The sequence below is a fragment of the Zosterops lateralis genome (assembly GCF_965231275.1).
Source record: "Zosterops lateralis genome assembly, chromosome: Z".
Lineage (NCBI taxonomy): Eukaryota > Metazoa > Chordata > Aves > Passeriformes > Zosteropidae > Zosterops > Zosterops lateralis.
This window is the reverse complement of record NC_139800.1, coordinates 54,515,860-54,539,844: the sequence shown is the minus strand read 5'-3', so window position 1 is coordinate 54,539,844 and position 23,985 is coordinate 54,515,860. Positions and strand designations below refer to the sequence as shown.

The 23,985-nt window shown below is 41.6% G+C and overlaps 1 protein-coding gene across 1 annotated transcript; it reads left to right on the top strand.

The window, feature by feature from the left end:
• The first annotated feature begins 877 nt into the window (after positions 1-877).
• On the top strand, positions 878-22,457 carry TRIM36 (tripartite motif containing 36). Its single transcript, XM_083884473.1, has 10 exons — positions 878-980; positions 1,912-2,150; positions 9,341-9,710; positions 12,904-13,050; positions 14,097-14,192; positions 15,083-15,336; positions 15,922-16,046; positions 16,826-17,119; positions 17,398-17,695; positions 21,960-22,457. The coding sequence occupies exons 1-10, from the start codon at positions 954-956 to the stop codon at positions 22,312-22,314; spliced, it is 2,205 nt and encodes a 734-aa protein (XP_083740599.1). The 5' UTR covers positions 878-953; the 3' UTR covers positions 22,315-22,457.
• Positions 22,458-23,985: the final 1,528 nt, after the last annotated feature.

The following is a 23,985-nucleotide window of genomic DNA, read 5'->3' as shown; positions in this document are numbered from 1 at the left end:
GACCTTATTGTGGTCTTTCAGTACTTAGAGGGGGCTTATCAAATAGAGAGAGAGAGAGAGTTTGTACACAGACAGGTAGTGTAAAAAGGGGTAATGAATTTAAACTTAAAGAGGACAGGTTTAGATTAGATAATAGGAAGAAATTCTTCACTGAGAGGATGGTGAGACACTGGCACAGGTTGCCCAGAGAAGTTGTGAATGCTCCATCCCTGGAGTAAGGGCAGGTTGAAGGGGGCTGGATCAATCTGTCCCGGAAGGTGCCCTGGCCACAGTGAGGGGGAATGGAATTAGATGTTTAGGATGAGAGGATACTATCTTAAGCTGTGTCAGGGGAAATTTAGGTTGGACATGTAAAAGAATTTCTTCCAAGCTCAGGGAGGTGGTGAAGGTGTTTAAGGAAAGACTGGACACTTTGTGACAAGGTCTAGTTGACATGATGGCTCTAGGACATCGTGATTGGACTCGATGGTCTCAGAGGTCTTTTGCAACCTGATTGATTCTGTGATTCCGTGATCTCCAAGGTCCCTTCCAACGCCCCCTGCTCTCCGCCTCGGCGATGCCCTGACGCGGGTGCCGCAGGAGGTGATCAGTGGCACGGGGCTGAGCGGGAGAGCTCGGGGCTCCCCGCCGCCGGGACGGGCGGCATTTCCGGTGCCGCCGGGCGAAAGAGAAGGACCCAAACAATAGCAGGGGGTAGCGGGTGTCGGGGGGACCCGCGGGGCGGGGGCGGCTGGACAGCTCCGCTGTGTGTGCGGCTCCAGCCGCGGGCGCGCCCGCCCCGCCCCGCCCCGCCCGCCCGCGCTGCCCCGCTCGCCGCCCGCCCGCCGCCCTCTCTCTCTCTCTCTCTCTCTCTCGCCATTTTGCCGGGCGCCGCCGCGGGCGCTGCTCCCGCCCGTCCCCAGCGCCCGCCCGGGCTGACGGCGCCCGGCGCAGGAGGAGCAGGAGGCGCAGGGATGGAGAGCGATCGGCTGGAGAGCCCGGTGAGCGCGGGGGGAACCGGCGGGGCGCGGCCGCCGGGGTGGGGTGCGCCGTCCCTCTTCTTGTGCTGCGGGGGGCTAAAGGGTGTGTGCCTGTCTGTCCGCCTGTCTGTCCGCCTGCCTGTCCGCCTGCCTGTCTGTCTGTTAGTGCCCCGGTGTGCCGGCAGGCTGGCCCGTGCCCGTGCCCGTGTCGGCGCGGCGGGGCGGGCAGGGCTCGCCGGAGCTCGACGGGCGCGGGGCGCGGGCGGGAGGCGCTCCCCGAGGGCGCCGGGCGGGGCGGGCGCTGCGCCCCCGACACCCCGGGCTCGGCCGGGCGGGCTCAGCCGGGCGGCCGCGGGGTCACGGAAATACCGAGGAGCCGCACCGATCCACAGGCGGCTCTTTGTGCGACAGATAAAAGACGTAAATAAACGTATAAATAAATAAATAAATGATGTCCCTGACTCGGAACTATTGCCTTAATGAAGTCAAGACAGTTTCAGCCCTTAAATGTGAATTACACCTCAGAAAAGCCTGTTGTTTAACCAGTCTGACACTTAATTTCTTTTTTTTTTTCCCTCCTCCACCTTCGTAAGCCAGAGAGCAAGCTAAACATACGGACTCCTATTGTTAAGAAGTATGGTTGCATTCGTTTCTCTAGGTCCTTGAGTGGAATTAAGACTACTCCCCTCCTTTCCTCCCCTGCAATGCAGACATGACCTAAAGATGAACTGAGTTTGCCTAGTGGCAATGCTCACTTCACTTGCAATGAATGCTGTCAGTGCTTTCATAAATGTTAATTGAGATTTGTTTTAACCAGAGAAGTGCCTCAAACCAGATAAAACTGTGTGCATTTATTCTGCAGAGCTGGGGTTTGGTGACATAGAGCAGTGCTGTAAGTCTTGGTGCCTCGTGTTTTCCTGTGCTTACACTTGTTTCTCCCTCTGTCATGAAGGTTGCCATTAAGGGTATTGAAAGAGAGCTTATCTGCCCAGCATGCAAGGAATTGTTTACCCATCCACTGATCCTTCCCTGCCAGCACAATATCTGTCACAAATGTGTGAAAGAAATACTTTTTGCATTTGAAGACTCCTTTGCTGATGGAGGCTCTGAATCCTCTAATCAGAGTAGCCCTCGGATTAGAATCTCTGCTTCTAGCATGGACAGAATTGACAGAATTAATAGATCAGGTATGTATCAGAATTTGCACATGTTTTCCTGATTTTATTATTAGACTGGCTTGAGCTGAATGGTGTCTGCATTGGTAAAATGTCTTCCTGGTACTCCTGATGTGGTTATAGAGATGACTTAGGGATAGTGCTACTCTTGTTCATTTTGTGTCAAGAACAATGGCAATATTTTTAAGGACAATGCTCTCTGTTTCATCTGTAATAGATTCGTCTTTGTGGCATTCTATAAATCTTTATAACCATTGTGTTTATTTATTTCTGTATTTCAGTTACACAGAGATGCAATAGCATCACGTTGAGTACCACGGAGATGTAGATTTTGGCAATTTCATTGCCTGCCAGTGGTTTGCTCTGGTTTGCTCAGCCCCAGTGCAGTAGTTCTGATTTCCTTCTTAGCCTGTGTAGACTTTGCAAGCTTTTTTGTCCTGCCCACTTCATTATGTGTACAATAAATAATTTTCCACTGTTTATGATTATTGCACCGTTGCAAATTTGAAGGACAGATGACTGTAACCAGACAGCCCTGACAGCCTCCTTCGTTGTGGTCTGCTTGAAGATTTAAGGAGTGCTTGGCTTTAGGACTCCTCATGCTCTGTGTGGTATTGTGCTAGAAAGATTCTTCCAGTCTTCATAATCCACAGATGAGTTGGTCTGCTTTTATACAGATGCATTGAAAGTGCTTTGTGTATGCTTTACTTCTTGAAAGATACCTCATCTTGGCTTTCAGGCTTTCTTCTGACATAATTATCCACTTTAAAACCACACTCCTCTGTGCTCTCGAAGAGTTACCAGTAAGACAAACTCTAAAGCGCTATCTTACATTTTGTGTTACTAAAGTTCATCTTTCCCAGTTTTCACAGATTAAATGTGCAATTTCACCAGTTTCTTTTAAACAACTATTTACTACTGAATTGCTAGTACTGGTACTCTTTCAAATTGGTTTGTTAAGCAAAAAGCCACTAGTCTTTGGTACTCCCCCTGCCACCCTGTCCTGAGATACATGTACACAAGTTGTTGCAGGAGTTCTAATCTTTAAATCCACTGTGGTCTGGCACCACCTCAGCAAACTGATGGGAATATATCTCCTCATCTGACCTGCTAACAGAGAGGTGATTGCTTTCTTGAAGACCAGTTTGATGAGTAGCAAGAAAGGGTTGAGATTTGGAAATAATGAGCTTCCCCCCTCTTACCTCAAAGAGTGTTGGGCAGATGCACATCACAGGAAAATTATCATCTCAGACAGTTCAGATTTGCAGAATGAAAAGCATATGGAAATGGAAGCATTAAAGAATAGATTTTTAAATTCAGATTAAACTGTCTTTGCTTCTAATGTTACAGGCATTATGGATAGCTTCATTGCTATATCGAGTGTGAGATTTGCTCTCAGACCAGTTTGGTACCAGCAACGCAATTTACATTTGCACAGTTGTTGTCTTGCATCTGTAGTACTCATACTGTGCATTGTCTTGCTAAATTTGCTTTATGATCTATAGGAGAATTTTCAAGGAAACAACTCAATAAGAGAGAAAATGTAAGGAAGACATCTAAAGTGGGGTCTCACATGCATAACAAAAACCCACTAGAACTTCTGAGAGGCTTGTGCAGGGCATGTCAGTGTCAAGATCTTAGTGTTACATTTCAAAATGCATATGACACCTTCCTCCCAGTATGGGGTTTTTATTTTTTTTTCCACTTAAAGAATCCCTGATGACTCCATAAGGAATGTAATCTATTTAAAATGGGTTGGCATTTAAATTCTTGGTATGCCAGAAGGAGCTGGTCTGTATTTGGTCATGTTCTGTATTTGTTGTACACACATAGCTTGCATTTACAAGTGCAATTTATTTTAGTGTAAAAGGGACAGAAGTAGTTGAAATTGAGTGTATGTGCTGCTTAAAATGCAGAATGTTGGTTTAAAAATACCCCTCTGTTTATATTGTATTTTAAATAATTTTTAATTAACAAAATCTTGCTGGATATAGCATGAAAATGAAGGCTATTTCTTATTGCTGTTCCATTATCTCTAATGCTACTGTAATTACAGTGTTGGTGTAATTAAAGCATATAATGTGGTTATGTTGACAGTTGTGCAAATGTTTGAAGTATCTCCCCTGTGCCCCTCCTCTCCAATGCCTTCTTTCTCCATTTTCCTGTTCTGCTTAAATCTTACAGTTGTTTGATATGCTAGAAATTTAAACATTCTTGCCTTTCAACCCTACAGGAGTTTAACAGCTGCAGGAGAGAAAAGAGTTGATGCTTTTCATTTGAACCATTGTAAACCAATGGTATATCTCATTTTTTGATGTCTAAACAGCTCTCTGTTCATTGTTTGCAGCCTCACAGAGGAGGTCTTTTGGGTGCAGAGGTAGAAATGCTTCACTTCTTGTGTTGGCTAGAGATAGTCTAGCATTTAGATTTCAAGTTAAATATTGTTGGTTAGCATATAGCTTTTTGTCAGTGGTCAAGTCCACAAAAAGGCTTTTGCAGTGAGCAAAGGTACAGCAAAGAAGTTCTACAAGGACAGCTTTTCATTCTGTGCAAGACTGATTTAAAGGTCAACTGGACTGGAATTTAGTTACGGGTTGGATTATATTTTTTTCCTTGTGTGTATATGACTGAGTATACCCTGGTGGGTACAAAAATGCACACAGAACCCCAGTAATCACCACACCAGCTCCTCCACCCCCTGCTTTTTAATTTTCAGTTTACATGCTCAAGTTTCAATGAAACTGTTCTTACTGGTAATGGAGTGTGATTATTGGATTGCTCTTCCTTACATTTACAGGTTGTGTTTGGCCATCACTTCTAAATGAAATGTAATATTGGCTCTTTATTTTATGTAAGCCTGCTTAATTTGATGAAGAACAGATTGAAATTTACACCATGTTGATATGAGTAGGTAGTTCTGAATCTCACAGTTTATCGCAGCACATGAATATGTGAGGAAAACTAAAGATTTTACACTTACAGACTTGTAATATTTGGTGTGTCTGATGACAATCAAGTTGAAGGATAGTCAGTCTTTTAATTATATGTCATTTCCAAAATTGAGCTTGTCTGGGCAGCTCAGCCAGTGTGTTGACTTTTTCAATAATGATTACTTTTTTAAAAAATGTAATATTTGGTCAAAAACAGGAGAGAAAATCCCCAAAATCCTTGTTGCTACAGTATTGGCAGACACACGAGCAATCCATAGGAATATGGTGTCCTTCAAGAAAGATGTGAACTGAGTTAAACCCAGATCTGAATTTTACACTCAGTGGAGGACAAAGCAACTCATGGGAAGAGGAAGTTTAAATTGCCTCTGTTGAAGGCTGAAACTGTCATAAACAGAGATACCATATGATACCATCAGATGTCTTGGAAAGCTGTTTGTGTCTGCTCTTTTTGCAGAAACTCTTGATTTGTAAAAAATTAAAGTTTCAGAAAGTAACATTTTAGCTCTACTGGCTTCTCTTATGGGGCCTCTCCCTTCTCCCCTCTCCCATTTCCCTTTCCCCTTTCCCTCCCTTCTCCCTCCTCTCCCCTTTCCCTGTTTACCCCTTCCCTTTGCTATACCCATCACCTTTTTTCCCTTCCCTTTTTTCTTCCCCTTAAAAACCCATCCAAAACCACTAACTGAGTTGTGGGGTAGCAATATACATATCTATTAAAAAAGCCCCCCAACCTTTCAAGAGAATCCAGTTGACTTTTAAATCCTTTTTTCTTAAACTTTCACACATTTAATGTCCATGTGTTCCACAACCATAGAATTCTGGTAATACTGTTTACTTGAAAAACACAACTTTAAGATGTCTTATCCCTTTGCAAACCATTCATTGCAGTTTGGACTTTTCAACATTTTTAGTGTTGGTAGCTCTCTTCACGAAGATGACATTTAAACATTGTCTCTAAAAGACATACTTAAGATTGCTCTTTGACTTGAGTCTTTGCAATCTCTATGGTAATATTTGTGAGTCTGAGCACGAGCGTATGTTGTGATTTTATTTTTTTTTTTTTGTAACCGATTGAGGAACTTATTGTAAGTGGAGCAGTCAGTTCACAAATCACAGTGGAAAATTTCATGTGATGATTTCTAATAGTTCACAAAATACATATTTGCTTGTTGTAAACTGAATTGGCAAAGTGTAAAAGAGAATCTGGGTAGGAACCAAGTTTCTTTGAGCTGCATCTCTAAATATGTCTACAAAACCCAAGGGGTTTGTTGTTCTGTTGTTTTTTGTGTGTGCTTTTTGTTTGTTTGGATTTTTTTAAAATATAACTAGAATTTAGTTTCACCAAATTGGACACAATACAGAGAGGAAAGACAGTGTCCAAAGTAATTACTTCATGAGTGCTTTCTTCTTAAAATATGAATGTAGAAATCCTTTAAGCAGAAAGCAAACTAAAGTGTTAATATTTTAACACTCACTAGGCAAAAAGAGAACATATTTCCATATTTTTGAGTATTGAAATGGCAGAACACACCAAGAAGGTTAGCAAATAAATTTCCAGAATTTAAAACAAGAAAAAAAAAAACCCAGCCTAGACTCTCAGAGTGCTGTCAATGAAAAGGGGTGAGACATCTGAAGGTGTGCAGGACTTCCTTGATTGCTTTCCATAAACAATGTCACCAGTCTTTTCAGAGCATGGCTCATGATGACAGTCTCATGTCGGTCCACCACAGGCAGAATGAAAGGCCTCCATTGCAATGGATATGAATTTCAGATTGTATTTTTAAACTTGACCACTGCACCATGTTTTGGTTTTTTTTCTTGCTATCTTGCTTTGTCATTGTTTGCTCTCTGCTCTAGCATACTATTTGTAGGCAGTTCCAGTATGTGCTGCGTTGTATGGTTTTTTTCTTAGTTTCAGCAAATGTATGTATTCTAGATCACTTTTTGTAGCTGTTGTTTGCATGGCACTGCATGTGAAGTAATCTTTTTATGTAGGACATTGTAGAAGTCTCTGTAGAAGATTTCTTTGTGTTCCTGTGTGCAGTGCTAGCTTGGAGCATACACTGAAAATACAGTTTGTGTTTCACTGTTGTTGCTGTGCCTTGCATGTGTGTGTTGCTGTGTATGCCAAGTTATAGGTACTGCAGGATGTGCAGTAATTAATTCACTTCAAGTAAGTACTAAAAAAATGTGAAATCAGACAAATATCTCTGCTCCCTTAGACAGAGAGTTGCATACCTGTGCCTTGTGTCACCCATCCTGTTCTGTAAGCAGTCTAGTTGTTCTGCTCAGAACTTAGAGAAAGGCATGAGACCACGCTGGGTGAGAGACTGTCAGTGCATGCACACTTACCCATGCTCTGATTGTGACCTCTTAGCTGACAGTCATGCATAACTACCGCAGGTGAGATTTCAAAGATATTTAAAGGAACTAATTCCTTATAGGAATGTTGGTTTGGAGTTTCATTTGAAGAGAATGGAAAGGGCATGATAGGAATGGAAGCTTTGGATTGTTAGGTGAAGGAGCAACAGGAAAGCAGCCTAAGGGAAGTGTGTTTTGGGTAGCATCACAGGGCACTTCAGAAACAAATAAAACATTAGCATTTTTGATGGAAAAACACTGATTAAATACAGAGAAGAACAAATTTCCCTTTCAGAAGAAGAGCCAATTTCCACAATAAGAATTCAGCTTTAAGTCATATACCTCCATTTACAAATTTTTCAGCATCCTGGTGTCAGCTGGAATAGAGTTAATGGTATACTGGAGGGATAATAATAATAAAAAATTAATAATACAAAAGAGAGAGAGAGGAATAAAATCCAAGAGAAACAAGTGATACAATACAGTTGTTCACCCAGTGCCCACCCTGTTGCACATGACTGCCCCTAGTTTATCTCCTGGGCATGACATTCTAAGGTATGGAATATCCCTTTGACCGTTTGGGTCAGCTGTCCTGGCTGTTCTCCCTCCTGGCTTTTCATGCACCTGCTCTCTGGTGAAGCATGGAAAACTGGAAAGTCTTGGATTTAGGGTAAGCATTACTTGGCAACAGCCAAAACATCAGTGTAACAACCTTATCCTGATTCCAAACCACAGCACTGTAAGAGGTACTAAGAAAATTATCTCTAACCCAGATGAAATCAGTTATACATTAGTTATACCAGTATGCAGTGCTCTCAAAGAGATCTTGAAAAAATGCACCAGCACTACAGAAGATGGAGTTTTTTGTTTCTTTGTAAAGGGAAGCTGAGAGGATACAAGTGAAGCTCAAAGGCTAGCTTAGCTTGCTTTTGAAATACGTAAAGGATTCTTTCTGGTAGTTGCAACCTGTGGGTTTGTGAGACGGGATGTACTTCTGGTTTGATAACCTCATGAATATTACCTTGTGTATAATCTCTGAGTCTGTGTGAGCTATCTCCTTAAACAGACTCAAAAGGCTTCTTAAGTTACTGGCTTTTCTTGAGCTTGTGATTTTATTTTGGAGGGAGGGAGAAATTTGTGTGTAGCTGTTTGGTAGGAGTGCAGCTTCTCTACAGTTCCCCCTTTAAGAATTAATAAAGATAAATAGATATACCTTGTTTAACAGATCCTTGTGGAGATCTGTGATTCCTCAGTTCAGTGCAGAGTAACTTCTCAGATATAACTACCTCAGATTCCTCTTTGGTGTAGAGGGTTTATTTAGCAGCCCTCCTTTATTGAGGCCTTTCAAGAGGGTTCAAATCAGCCTCAGCATTTTTTGACTGAATGATTTGGCTGAGATGCCATGCTGTTCCCTCATTTTCCTGTTTTTTTTAATGGTGCCTTTTGGGATGAGTAAAGTAAGTTTGTACTCAGCCAAAGCAAACTTAAGGGAGCTCAAGGTTGGCTATATATTTCTGTTGGTCTGGGAGTAAGATCTTTCATTTAAGCATGTTAAGAAGCTGTTGCTCTCTATATGGGTAACCAGTTAGTCTAAAACTACTTGGCTTCCATGAGGCTTTTTGTTTATTCTTTCAAAAGGTTACAGCTTGAGTGCATCCAAAAGTAGATAAAGAAGATTGAATTAGAAGAGCTAAATTTATTTTAACATAAAATTGAGTTTTAGAGTAATAGTTTGTAATGTCCCTTGGAGTCAGACATAACACTGCCTTGTCAGGGCAATTGTATTCTCTTTGGCTTGGCAGACTACATATGAATTGGTGTTGTACTGGTTTGGACAATGTGCTACAGTCTGGAGTTGGTTTGTAAATTCCTGTGCTTCTTTTAAAATCTAAACCAGTTTGGTCTATGCTCATTCTAAATTGGGTTTTGGTGTCTACACAGGCAGAAAACGCAATTCACTGACTCCTAGGTCGACTCTGTTTCCTTGTCCGAGTTGCCAGCGGGATATTGATCTCGGAGAGCGTGGCATCAATGGCTTATTTCGCAACTTCACTTTGGAAACTATTGTGGAAAGATACAGACAGGCAGCCAGGGCAGCCATTGCAATTATGTGTGATTTCTGCAAGCCTCCACCTCAGGAGTCCACAAAGAGCTGCATGGACTGCAGTGCAAGCTATTGCAATGAATGTTTCAAAATACACCATCCTTGGGGAACTGTGAAAGCCCAGCATGAATATGTAGGACCTACCACGAACTTCAGACCCAAGGTACGTATGCTGTACCTTACAGAATTCAGGTTGCAGCATTCTCATGTAGCTGCAGACGTATCTGTGCAATGATGGTTGCTTTTTAGGACCATGACTGCTTTGTTGACTATTGCTGTTAATTATTGAGTGAACCACAAGGTTTTGCTTCTTGCTGATGGTCAAGTGGCTGTTATTGAATGAGACATTGAGAACATACTTGAAGGGTCCTGTAAAAATAAGGTGTTTTTACTTTGTGGAATGGATTATGTTCCTTGTGATTTGAGTCTTTCTTTTTTTTTTTTTTTTTTTTTTTTTTTTTTTTTTTTAAAGGCTTAAAGATAAGAGATCACAGAATATTCTAAGTTGGAAGAGACTCACAAGAATAATCAAGTCAGCTTTTAAGTGAATGGCACATACAGGGATTGAATCCACACCCTTGGTGTTATTGGCATGTTGCTCTTGAGCATCCAGAATGGGGCTGCCTAGGGAGGATGCCTGTGTGTGGTAAACTGAAAAACCTTGACACACCTGGCCCCCTCCATGTCCCCTTTAGGCACATCCCCTTTGGATGCTTTGTGCTTGAACTTGATCCATCACCAAGGATCTTTTTTCTCTCCTTCCTCGCATCTAACAAGAGAAAAAGTTGGAGTTAAGGTCTCCATTGTTATTACACCATTATTTTTTTATATATAGCAGAAAAGATAAAAATGTTTTGGCAAAATTTCTACTTTATACACTGGTGCTGCTTTTGCTGCATTCAGACAAAACAGTGATAATAAAATGCCACTCCCTTGAGTCTCATGCATATCACATTTGCCATCTTGCTAACTGGGGACCACAATCATGGCCTTAAATGTCCCAGCACATACTGTGTGCCTGTGCCTCCTTGCTGGAGGTCCCTCAGATGCCTGAAATGCTGATGGTCAAAGAGTCCTGATTAATTATGATTAAATTAGGTAAATTTGATTATTGTGCAATATGTAAGATGCTCTTAACTGCTGGTGTACCTTCCTTCTGACACTGTAAAAATTTGAGCCTCTAAAGTTAGCAAGCTGGCAGACAGTGAATATCAAGAAGTCCACTTAGTGATGTTTTCCTTGAATCTAATACATTAATTCCAGCTAAAAGCACGTGCTTCATATGCTTTCAAAGGTGCTTGCACACACATTGTGTGAAATGTGTTGGATTTATCCTCTGTTGGATAAATGAGAAAGGTGAAAACTTTGCATAATATCTTCTAGCTCTTGCTTTAAAATGCTGTTAAGCTCCTTAAAAACTTCTCTTCTATGGTATCTAAATCCTCTCGGCTACAACATTGCTATTTGAAAATACCAAAGGCATCTTGTGATCCCTATGCACTCCTGAAAGTCCCCTATGGTGTTATACTACATGCAGACAGAGTTCAGGATTAAAAGTCAGTAGTTGAATTCTCTTGAAAAAGAGCAAAATGGGGTGAAGTGGTTTAGATTATTCTGGCGCTGATGTATTGCGTATGTCTGCTTATGTGGGATTTAGCGTTTCTAATTATATGTGAAGACAGGAGAGGGGGAAAAAAAGAAGAAAAGCATAGTGTAGTTAACTTCAGATACATCTACTTTTTTGGAAACTTCCCAGCAGTGGTAAGCTGATCTTAACTGTGCTCTTATTGAAACTTTTCTGAGGACTGTTTGAGCTTAATATAATGAAAGAAAAGTGCATTTTTCATTGCACTGTATTTTTAAGACCTGAGCTGAAAGCATGAAGTATTTGTTGATTTCCTAAACAATGTTCTCAGTCACCACTTTAATTTACAGCCAAGCTGGAGAGCACTTTGTAGCGTGTGTGCTGGGGATGGGAGAAGCACATACTTGGCTGATTGTTTTGAGTTTTGAGAGAAGACAAGGCAGTCTGCTGACCTCTGCTGTGTCTTTTGCTTGCAGGCTGTAATTCTTGCTTATATGAGGAGATGAATAAAAATACAGATTTTCCCTGAAGTTTGGCTATATACTGCTGTGGAAAAATTACTTCCACAGACTAATTGAATGACTAGTTTTTAGGAGATGTTTGCATGCACAGCTGATTTTCTTGGCAGCTTCTTTTTTCCTTTCCTTCCAAATCCAGTAGTCAATCCAAATGGGATTGTTAATTACATATTTGGCTTAATGATAGTCTTAAGGTGCTGGTGAGACTGGTGTCTTCGGGCTTTTCACCATAGCCTATGATAACATTTGAGACTTGATTGCTGGTTTCAGGTTTTAGCTTATTGTGTCCATCTTTGTGCTGCTCACAATTTTCTATTTTTATGCCCTTTTTTGACCTTTCTTGTGTGGGGGCATATTGAAACTGAAAAACTTCCTCAAAAACTCCTCTTTGGTACCTTCTGTGGAATAGACCCAAATATTGCCTTTCAGTACTCTAGAATGAGGCAAAGCAAGCATTGTTTGTTTTTTTAAACCAACGTGCACACATACACACGCACACATGCTTTATATGATTTAATCTGTTGCCTGAGCTTGGATTTGAGCAGCACTTTTTAAACTATTTGAGTGTTTATTTCAACAAGTTCAGCTTTTGAAAGATGATTTTTAGCAAACACCAGCTTTCTTGCAATGCTGTTTGAGCTAATCCTGGAAGCAGCACTCAGTGTGAACAGCTTGTAACTGGAGTCAGGAAGAAAGATTGAAACAATGGAGTCTTCTGTCTTTAAAATGTAGCTGGTGGTGCTGGCTGCATTTTGTTTCTCCAAGAGCAATGGCTATGTGACTTATCAAAATCTGGTTTGACTTAAATTGCTACAGTGTCAGCTCTTGCTTTAAGGAACAGTTCATAGCTGTTGCAAGAGATGCTGGCATGAGCGTGGTTAAGATTGACAGGCTGGGTGTGTTATATATTGCATTTACAGCTCTGAGCAGGAGTGTAGGGTGCTGCAGGCATTGCAAACAACCTGGGCAGGGCTTAGCAAAAGATTGATTGCTATATGGAGGCTACACAGACACAGCCAGAGGTTTAGTTACTGTAAACCTTGTGAAACTGTGTGTATTCATCTGCTCACTTTCAACGGCATTGACAAATATACAAGGTTGAAGATAAACTGACTATAAAAAGTTCACTGATGAAATCACGTGCTGCTTTGGGTTGATTGTTTTGATTTTTCGTTGAGAACCTCCATTTTTGGAATATTTAATATCAGTGCACTGATACTATCTCTACTCTTTCCCTTTTTTTTTCCCCACAGATTTTGATGTGTCCAGAACATGAAATGGAGAGAGTAAACATGTACTGTGAAATCTGCAGAAGGCCTGTCTGTCATCTTTGCAAACTGGGTGGAAGTCATGCAAACCATAGAGTAACAACCATGAGCACTGCCTACAAAACCCTTAAGGTAAAAGAAAATATCATTGGACCTGGCCTTAAGAAGGGGAAGAGTACTTTTGATGTGAGGGCAAACTCCCACTGGATAGAAGCCAGGATATGTGCTTAGGAGACCCTGAACTAGTCTTGAGGCCTGTTGTTGTGCAACATCGGTTAATGTATATATTAATGTGATGTAGGGCATGTTTTAGAAACTAAACTACGTTTGCTATAATCCTTGAAACATAACCCCTGAAATGTGCTTTCATCTTACTTCAGCTATTTGTACAGCAGTACAGATAGTGGAGAAGGTTTAAGCAGTTAATCAACTTTACAATCAACTTTTTTAAATATAAGTGTTCAGGTAGCTTGTGGTAGAGGATACTTGAGAAGCACGTCTGAAAAATTTGCATCTGAAGGATCTATTGATATCTTTGTATGGATCTTTGTATGTTTCTGAAGCTTCATAGCTATTAATTTCCTAAGCAAAGCACAAAAGAGAAGACTTGCAAACATGCAAGAAGACATGCAAACCTGCAATTTGTTGCTAAAGATGGCACCTACTTCCTTTTCTTCCTCTCTTGGTGTCAGGAGGGGAAAAAAAGGAAAAGACCAGATTAGTCTGCCTTGTGGTCTTTGGCCTCTTCACCAGTTTGCAAGGCTTTTCCTGTAAGCAGCTAACTCTTGTAGCTAAGGAAGCACAGGGACAAATCTGTGGTTTGAACTACTCATTTTTCTAGCAACTTTTAGTACAAATGAATTAATAACTGTCAACTCCTTTCTGTAAGTTTAATGTCCTGAAGCCTCTTTTTTCCCACTCTAAGAGAGGAATTCCTGGGTGATTAGGAGCCAGCTGACTCACTCACATGCTTAGAGCCTGTGCCACCTGAGAGACAGCTCACAGTTGCTTTGCAGTCACTGCAGGTCATCAAACAATTCTCCATAGGACTGCTGCTCATAACTGGCATTATGCTGTTGTCCTTGTGGCTAGATAAACTGAGGCCTAGCTGGATGACCTGCCTGTACTGGTTGTCACTTCATGTGAAATGCCCTATTCTTGCTGTTTTACTTCAATAGGAGAAGCTTTCAAAAGATATTGAGTACCTCATCAGTAAGGAGAGCCAGGTGAAAGCTCACATCACACAGCTGGATCTGCTGCTGAAAGAAACAGAGGTAAGAGTGGCTTACAGGTTGTCTGGGATTGGCCTTTGCACAGACACAGGAAGAAATCAAAACTGTTTTCAGTGAAGTGTTTCAAACTTTGGGTTTTTCAGTTAAGTAGTAAAACAATTTTTGAACGGTTTGTGGTAGTACTGAATTACATATGGTAAGACATAGTCCTGCCAGTATGGGAAGTAGACAGAGGGAAGTTCATTTTTGGGTGCTGCTGTAAATTTAAATGAAATAAAGCTTACTTGATACCTTAACCAAAGTGGGTTAAACATAGGGCATTTGTGTATTTATGATGGTGCACTATTTAAGCTGTTTACTTTGAGAAGGTCAGAATTAAGGACAAAATCTCCCTGCAGAAGAGTCACATACAAGCTGAAAAATATGAAGGCAGAAATTGCAGAAGCTCCTGGTACTGGTGTATCTTGATTACAGAATGCCTCTGTGTTTTGCAGTTCCTTTTACCCAGAGCAGTAGTCAGAGGTGGCACTATGGTTCGGAGGGCATACATGAGAAGCTGGGCTGGACCCTCAGTTCAGGGTGATAGGGGAAAGTGGAAGATCATCTAACTCTTGGGCATGAAGACTTCAGAGACTGACATGTTTTTACTGTGCTCTTTTGTGAGCTATCTAGACAAATGTAGTGCATAACTTAAGGTGTAATCAGAGGAATACTTTCCTCTTTTCATTCTCTGTTAAGGACAGCAAATGCTGACTAGCTTGGGTGATGTGCTGATCTCATTCTTGGTGCTGAATACCATAACAAAACTCATTAGTCTTGTCTGTTAAATGGATGACTAGATTACTGTGATGTCTTGAACAACCTTAAGTATGTTTCTGTACAGAGCCGCAGTGATACAGAATCTGTCTGAAATGTCTTTTGTTTACTCCTAGTGCAACAGTGAAAGGGCCAAACAAGAAGCATCTCAGAGTTTTGAGAAATTATATCATGTCCTGGAAGAGAAGAAATCTGCAGCTCTTAGGGCAATTGAAACTTCTAAGAATATAAGGCTGGAAAAATTGCAAACACAAGTGGAAGAATACCAAGGGCTCCTGGAAAATAATGGCCTTGTAGGATATGCTCAAGAAGTGCTTAAAGAAACTGATCCCTCCTGTTTCGTTCAAACAGCAAAACAACTTCATGTCAGGTATCTTAAATATCTTCTGTTTGAGGTGCAGGTACTGTTCCAGGATGTCTGTGCAGTTGTGTTCTTGGGAGATGGTAGTGGTCATGTTCAGTTGGAATTCCTGCATTAGAGGGTGCATTAGGAAACAACACTCTGGAGATGAGTGCTCTTGTCCTGCTACAATGCCTTGCTCAGTGGGATGGCAGTGGAAGGATAGTCTGTTTAGCTCCCTGACAAATTCCTTGTCTCAGAGATTCTATCAGGTATTTGCATGTTAATCTAAAAGGTCTCTTCTGGCTTTTAGCTCTTTGATCTTTGTGTTCTCTACTGGCTCATATCAGTTTTGTTCTTTGAACGTAGTGCTCCAGATTGTTTAAATGCTTTGCCAACTGAATGACTACCTGTTCATTATCTTTACACTGATTTACAAAAGGCTTTTAAATTTTGTTTGAGAATCTTTCTAGAGAGACAGAAATTTCTGGGAGACATCAGTAGGTACATGAAAGCAGAACTTTTTTTAAAGCAAAAGCTATCATTTTTACTTTATGTAATGTCTAACTTGAATTTCCTTTTTTCTCTTGTGCTATCCCACTTCTGTGTTTTTAGAATCCAAAAAGCTACTGAGTCTCTGAGAAGCTTTAGGCCAGCAGCTGAAACCACTTTTGAAGACTTTGTGGTGGACACTGCCAAGCAAGAAGACATCCTTAGTGACTTGTCCTTCCATTCCAATGGTAAATTCTGAGAGCATTAGGTCTTTCTCAAGTTTTAGCTTTAAGGGCTTCTCTGGAGAAAGGCAGAACTTGCACAGGGCAGCAGTTTCAGAGCTGTGTTTTGACTTGCATTGTTCCTTCTGTCTTCACAATTCAGACAGCATTACCTGGCAGCAGTGTTAGTTTCAGCTTTCATAAAGAAACTAAAATGACATTGCCTTCAGCACCAGTTTGCATTGGCTTCCAAAATATTGTAGTTACATCACACTCAAGTCTTTCTAAAAGCTTTTTATTGCATAATAGAAAGTAATAGTTTTTAAAGCTGCCAGCAAAAAAAGCTCAAGCCTTTCAGAGTAAAAACAGAAAATAGGGGATTTATTTAAGTGTATGAGCAGAGTACCATCCTCATCTACTCCTTTTAACTGAGTCAGATTCCTCCCTTTAAAAATGATACAGCTCAACAAAGGGCTTGTGTCTTGGTTTAAGATGGTTTTAAGAGGTGGATACTTTAAAATTAGTTTCCTCCCAGTATAGTTTTAACCAAGCCCTTTCCATCAATAAGGAAAAATAAATATGAGTAGATAGAAGTAAAAAAAATAACAGTTTACTAAAAAACCAAAATAGTGTCAGGCCAAAAATAACAGCAATAGTCCCTAGTTACAAAATGGCTGAAATCTCATAGTGGCACAGATAGATGTGGAATACAGTAACATTTTGGATTACCCTGGACTGGTTATATGGTTAACTCCAAAACAAAATGTATCTAGACTTCACAGGTTTTTTTTCTTCATGTGTTCCAGGTCTAGAAATACCAGAAATTAATGAAGAGCAGAGCAGAATGTACAACAAAGCTCTGATCAGCTGGGAATGCCCTGGGAAAACAGATTCAGCTGATGTCTATGTTCTTGAGTATCATAAGCTTAATAAAGAAGAGGAGAGTGTGACATGGCAGAAGACTGAAGTCTGTGGCAAGAGCAAAGTATTATCTCATCTTGATGACGACAGCAGCTATGCCTTTAGAGTTCGAGGATACAAAGGGTCCATCTGTAGCCCTTGGAGCCGAGAAGTTATTATGCGTACTCCTCCAGCTCCAGGTATGGGGTTTTCTTATGTCTGTCAGTGTTAAGAGCTGAAAGTAGTTTCCAGTAGATCCCAGGTGTCTCCTACTGAAACTGTTATCAGTTTCATAAATGTTTAGAAACACCATTATAGGTTAAGTAGGTAACATACAGGCACTGTTAGCTTGTATGATATTCCCTTTAGCCTTTGAAAGTGACAAATTCTAATGCCAGTGTGACTTAAAATGTAGTTTATAAGCACAGAACGCCAAATACATAACTAAGCAGGATTTTTCTGGGATACTGTTTTTCAGTTTTCAGTTTTCTTTTCGATGACAAATGTGGGTACAACAATGAACATCTCCAGCTGAACCCAAGAAGAACCTCTGTGGAAAGCAGGGCTGGATTTCCTCTGCTTCTGGGATCTGAGCGCTTGCAGGTTGGATGCTACACAACCCTGGATTACATCATTGGTGACACTGGGATTGCCAAAGGGAAGCACTTCTGGGCTTTTAATGTGGAAGCCTATTCATATCTGGTGAAAGTGGGAGTTGTTCCTAGCAACAAGATACAGAAATTGTTCCACAATACCCATGATGTGACCAGTCCAAGGTAAATTGCATACTCTTGTTTTAATGCATGTTTTATGTAAGGAGATGGCTTTTTAAAAAAAGTAAATTAAGAGCAAGTCTGATCTCAGTTAGTATGCGAGGTGAACCCAACCAGTGAAAAGTCTGAAGGGTCTAGTGTAAGCAGGTTGTCCCATTCCCCCCTTACTATCAGCAGAAAGGCATCCTTACTATCTGGAGTCCTATTTTCTTTCTTTTTGAGAAAGAAGTCAGGTTCCTGTAGATGCCAAGGAATGTCAGTTAAAGCAAGAAGGTTAGCAATAAGTGTAAGTGTTAAGATAGAAGCAATACTTAATTATCAGTAGTAAGACAGCCTTAATTCCCTTGGCATACAAGGTTTGGCAGCCTTTCAGAGGTACAGTGTTCACTGTACATACTTGTATGTTTTTGCAGTTGCTGTGACATAGAGGATTCCAAGTCACTGGCTTACCCCAGGCTACATGTTTGCATGCTGTATTGGAGTGCTACTGAGCACAAGCCAAAGTACAGTGGACAAACCAGTAAAAGGATTCCCATCTCACAACTACAGTTGTAGCAAGCCTGGATGTGTGTAGGAACTGCAGGCAGGGAGGCTATCTCCTGGGGGCTCTTTTTCTGAATTTAACAAATGTTTGGCTTCCTCCTGTATAACGTGTAGAAAATGTGTCAGCACAATCTTGAGTTGCTTAAAGCCAGATGGAGCCATTTGCAAAGTGAGAAATTAGATCTAAATTTGCTGATTTCTTTTTCCTTCTCCATGCAGATATCTCCAAACTTTTACCTGACACAGAAACAACTGTCCCCACAAGCATCCCAAAACTGAAATCCTAAGTAGGGAATGTCTGTACTGAAGAATGTATGCTTCTCCATGTGTCTTTATCTGGGGACAGAGGTGGAGGAAGCATGTAGACTGACCAAATATGTCTGCCGACTCTTCAATAGACATCTGGGAAACTGTTCAGGGAAGCCTTCAGACAGAGCACTTTAAAAAAAGCCCCCAAACTTAAACCACTAAAACACTACCTTTTGTGAATTTTACAGATACGGTAACATAGCAGCATCATGGAAAACTCACAGGACATGTTCTTGTATGTAAGGATTGATCATATTTGCTAAATTACTTTTCAAGTTAACAAATTTACTATACCTGTAGTTTCATTAATGATTGCCTAGTGTAAGTACATTTAGATACATCCACTCCTTAGTAAAGCCTTCTGTGGTCTTGTCCTTATTGAAGTTCAGCTGTTATTAATTGTTTGAAGTCACCCAAGTGAGTCTTCTCCACCTACTGAATGCATCTTCCTTCCTGGCTTAAGTATGTATCTCTGGTGTAAGCAAAGCCTGGTGGGTTGAGTGCTGTGTCTGGAGTTGGTTACAGGCTCTTCAGAGGGACAGGCAGGACAGATGAGGCAGTGGTGGCACTGTCCATAACGTAATGTCTGGAATGTGTATTCAGCCTGCAACTGGCAAAGTTGAAAACCTCTGGGTAAAGATTAAGGGACGAACAAAGGGAATATCATTGTGGGAATCTTCTACAGGCCACTCAGCCAAGATGAGGACACTAATGAATTATTCTTTAAGAAACTCAGGAGTATCTCTACATCAGCCACCCTTGTCTTCGTAGGGCACTTCAGCTTGCCAGATGTTATGTGGGAGCACCACACAGATGATACAAACAGGTCCAGAAGAGTCCTAAAACACATGGATGATAACTTCCTGGTATGGGTACTAAGGCAGCCAGCTGGGAAAGTTGCCCTTCTGGATTCTTTCCTTGTCAACAGAGAGGATCTCATGAGCAAAATGGAGATGAGCGGCTGTCTTGGCCACAGCAACCATGAAGCGATTGAGTTTAAAAATCTCTGTTGTCAGGAGGCAAAGTGCCAGCAAAAGTTCAACTCTGGACATGAGGAGAACAAACTTCAGGCTGCTGAGGGTTCTAATCAGTAAAGTCCCCTGGGAGATCGCTATGGAAGGTGCTGAGGTCCATCAGTGTTGGTCACTTTGTAAGCACCACCTCCTAAGGGCACAGGAGCAGGCAATTCCAAAATGTCAAAAGTCCAGTGGGCAAGACAGAAGGCTTGCTTGGGTGACCAGAGCTCTTCTAGAACTAAGGCAAAAAAAGAATTTGCAATTAGAAGCAAGGTTGGGCAATGTGGGAGAAACAAAGAGACGCTGCTTGACATTTGAGGGAGAAAATTCATGTGGCTAAAGCCCAACTGGAGTTGAAGCTGGCCAGAACTGTGGAGAACAATAAAAAGAGTTTTTTAAAAAATATGTTGATAGCAAAAGGCAGTCATAAATACCATTGGCCTGTTGCAGCAGGAGGATGGTCACCTCACTAAGAGAGACAGGGACACGATAGGTATGTTTAATGCTTTATTTAGTTTTCAACACCAGTGGTGAGCTTTGGGGGGGGTCCCAGAACTTGAAGACCATGACTGTGAGAATTATAAACTCCCAGCCAATACCATATTTGTGCAGGATTTGCTGTTCCAACCGAACCCCCATAAGTCTGTGGGGCTTGATCGTAGGGTACTGAGCTGGCTGATGTCATTGTGAAACCTCTCTGATATTTCAATGGTCTTTGGAGGTGCCTGTCATTTGGAAACTGGCAAATGTTGTCCCAGTTTTCAAGACTGGCAGGAAAGATGATCCTGATAATTACAGGCCTATCAGTCTCACTTCAGTGACTGGTAAATTTATGGAGAAGATTATTCTGAGAATTACAGAACAACACTTGAAGGACAGTGCAGTCACCAGGGGAAAGTCATGCTTGAAAAGCTTCCTTTTCTTACAAAGGTTACCCACTGAGCTGACAAAGGGAAGCCAGTTGGTGTAATATCTTTTGATTTCAGTAAAGTTTCTGATGCTGTCTCTTCCAGGATCCTTCTGGTCAAACTGTTCAGCACATGGCTGGATAAACACATTGTGTGATGGGTGAGCAAGAGGCTCAGGGGTCAGGCACCAAGGGTTATAGTGAATGAGGTGATACCAGGCTGGTGACCTGTCACTAGTGGATGTCACTTGTGGAAGCCAGTGGATGTAATCTTTATGGGTTTCATCAGAACTTTCAGTACTGTCTCACAGTATCCTTCTGGATATTTTATCCAGTGCTCAGCTGGATAAAAAAAAAGGGTGAGCAACTGGCTCAGGGGTCAGGCACAAAGGGTTACAGTGAATGGAGTGACATCAGACTAGTGACCTGTCACTAGGGGGGTTTCACAGGGTTCCATTTTCAACTCTGTGCTCTTCATCTTCATAAATGGCTTGGACACAGGACTGCAAGGATTACTAAGCAAGTTCACAGATGGTACAAAACTGGGAGGAGCAGCTGACTCCCTCAAAGGCAGAGAGGCCCAGAAGAGAGACCTTGACAAAAGAGAGGACTGGGCAGGCACCAACTGTATGAAATTCAACAAGGGCAAGTGCTGGATTCTGCATCTGGGATGGGGCAATCCTGAATGTATAGACAGATGGGAAAAGGAGAGGCTGGAGAGCAGTGTTCTAGAAGGGGCCCTTGGGGTCCTGGTCAATGGCAGGTTGAACATGAGTGAGCAGTGCCCTGGCAGCCAGGAGGCCCCTGTGTCCTGGAGGGCATCAGGCACAGCATCACAGCCAGGCAAGGGAGGGGATTGTCCTGCTCTGCTTTGGCGTGACCTCACTTTGAGTGCTGGGGGCAGTTTTGAGTGCCACAGTATAAGAAGGACCTTGAGCTGTTAGAGAGTGTCCAGAGGAGGGCAATGAAGATTTTGAAGTCTGGAGGGAAAGCCTTATAAGGAGTGACTGAAGTCACTTGGCTTGCACAGCCTGGGGAAGAGAAGATTGAGGGGAGCAGAGAGGCGGACTGATCTCTTCTCTTTGGTGACCATTGACAGGACAAGGGAATAACATAAAATCATGTCATGGGACCCTTAGGCTGGATATTAGGAAAAGGTTTTTCACCCAGAGGGTGGTTGGACACTGGAGCAGTGTCCAGGGAAGTGGTCACAGCACCAACCTGCCAGAGCTTAAGAGGCATTTGGATAATGCTCTCAGGCACATGGTATAATTCTCAGGATTGTCCTGTGCAGGGCCAGGACTTGGACTTTGGTGATTTTTGTGGTTTCCTTCTAATTCAGGATATTCTATGATTCTATGATTTTTTTTAACCACCAAGTTTTTCTTGGGTGATCGTGTGGTGTTACTTATCTTACAAAATGTTTTCTCTAGTTCACATCACTGATCCCACTTCAGCATTTGACAGAAGCACCTTTTATTTTCTGTTCCAGATATGAACAAGACAGCGGTCATGACAGTGGGAGTGAAGATGCCTTCTTTGACTCATCACAGCCTTGCACACTGGTCACTTTAGGCATGAAGAAGTTCTTTATCCCTGCTACATCTGCTGCTCCCAAGGATCCAGCAAGCAGAATCCTTCCCCTGCCATCGTGCTTGGGCATTTGCCTTGACTGTGACCGAGGCAGGGTAGGGTTTTATGATGCAGGCCGTATGAAGTGCCTGTATGAATGTGAGGTGGATTGCTCTGGCTTGATGTACCCAGCATTTGCTTTAATGGGTGGTGCAGCAGTGCATCTTGAGGAACCTGTCACAGCCAAGTACAGGGAATACCACGATGACATCTAGTACATTGATCTCTTCCTGTTGCTCTTCTGAAACAGGAAATGAAAGCAGAAGAATTCTACCTTAGCTTTTAGTCCTGATAAATTATAGTCTACCTATTCTACCTTGTGTTGCTCACAAGCCTCTAGCCTGTGATTTTTAAAAATAAATGGTCCAGGCACTTCCTGCACCAGAGGAATTCTCCTGCCTTTCTTGTGATCTGTGCAATGCTGTTCTTCACAGACTTCTTTTCCTGGGGGAAGCAGGGAAAAAGTCTGACTAGCAACCAAAATTTACTTTTCAGGACTAGCAACCAAAACTAACTCTTCAGGGTAGAAATCTGCCTTTTATTTAACTTAAATCCTTACATAGTCAGTTTTGTATTTATTGAAGTCAAAGCTGACGATGGCGTGTTTGCCATTCTCCTTTTAAGAAATTTGCCTGAATGCCTCTGTGGGGTCAAATGCTTTCCAGTTAACCCCTGAGCACCAGTTGGGCCTTTCAGCACAAAACAGCATATAAAAAAAATATAATATAAAAAAGGAAGAAATTAGAAATGGTGTTGAATGTTATACTTGGAATGACAAAGGTAAACTTGAATCTGATTGCATGTTGTATACCTTTAATGTGATTGTAAGTTAAAACTCAAGTTATGACACTTAGTGTCATATAGTTGATGGCATAATGGTAAGTTTCTTTATTCTTCCAGGCTTTTACTATAAGCTATCTAAAAGAAAGTGCAATTGTACCTTAAATGTCAGAATCTGGAGTCAAAAATCAGAAATGTCTGCATGTGTGAATAATAGTACCTGGTATTTAGGCAAAAACTCTTTGCTGAATTGCTGACATGAGTAATCATATGTGAATTAAAAAAAAAAAAATCAGGTATTTCTTTTCATACTTGCTTTTATAGATACTTTTTTTTAATCTAGTAGCAGCTTGGATTTTTCTCAGTAAGAATGTTAAAAATGCACTGGTTCAGTTTTGTTACTTAATTTCTGCCTTAAAGGATCTCTCACTTCAAATTTCAGTTCTTCCAGTGTTAAAAACTGTATCACATAGTAGTTTTTTACAAAATCATAGAACCATGGGAACAGCTTGAGTTGCAAGGGACCTTTGAAGACCATCTAGTTCCAACCCTTTTTGTCATGGGCAGGGACATCTTCCACTAGACCAGGTTGCTCAAAGCTGCATCCAACCTGACCTTGAACACTTCCAGGGATGGGGCATGCACAGCTCCTCTGGGAAACTTTCTCCAATGTCTCACCACCCTTATTGTTAGAAATTTCTTCTTTATATCCAATCTAAATATGTCATCTTTTAGTTTAAAACCATTACCCTTTGTGCTGTCTCTCCAGGCCTTGGTAAAAAGTCTCTCTCCATCTTTCTTTCAAATCCCTTTTACATATTAAAAGGCCGTAGTAAGGTGTCTGTGGAGCCTTCTCCATGCTGAACAACTCCATCTCTCACATTGTCTTCACAAGAGAGGTGTTTCAGCCCTCTGACAATTTTTGTGCCTATCCTCTGAAACCACTCTGTACTGCGGGCCCCAGGGCTGAAGGCAGTAATCCAGATGTGATCTTGGTAGAGCAGAGTGAGAGAATCTTCTCCCTTGCCCTGATGGCCACTAGGCAGCTCAAGATGCTGCAAGCAGACATTGCTGGTTCATGGCCAATTTTTCATCCACCAGGATGC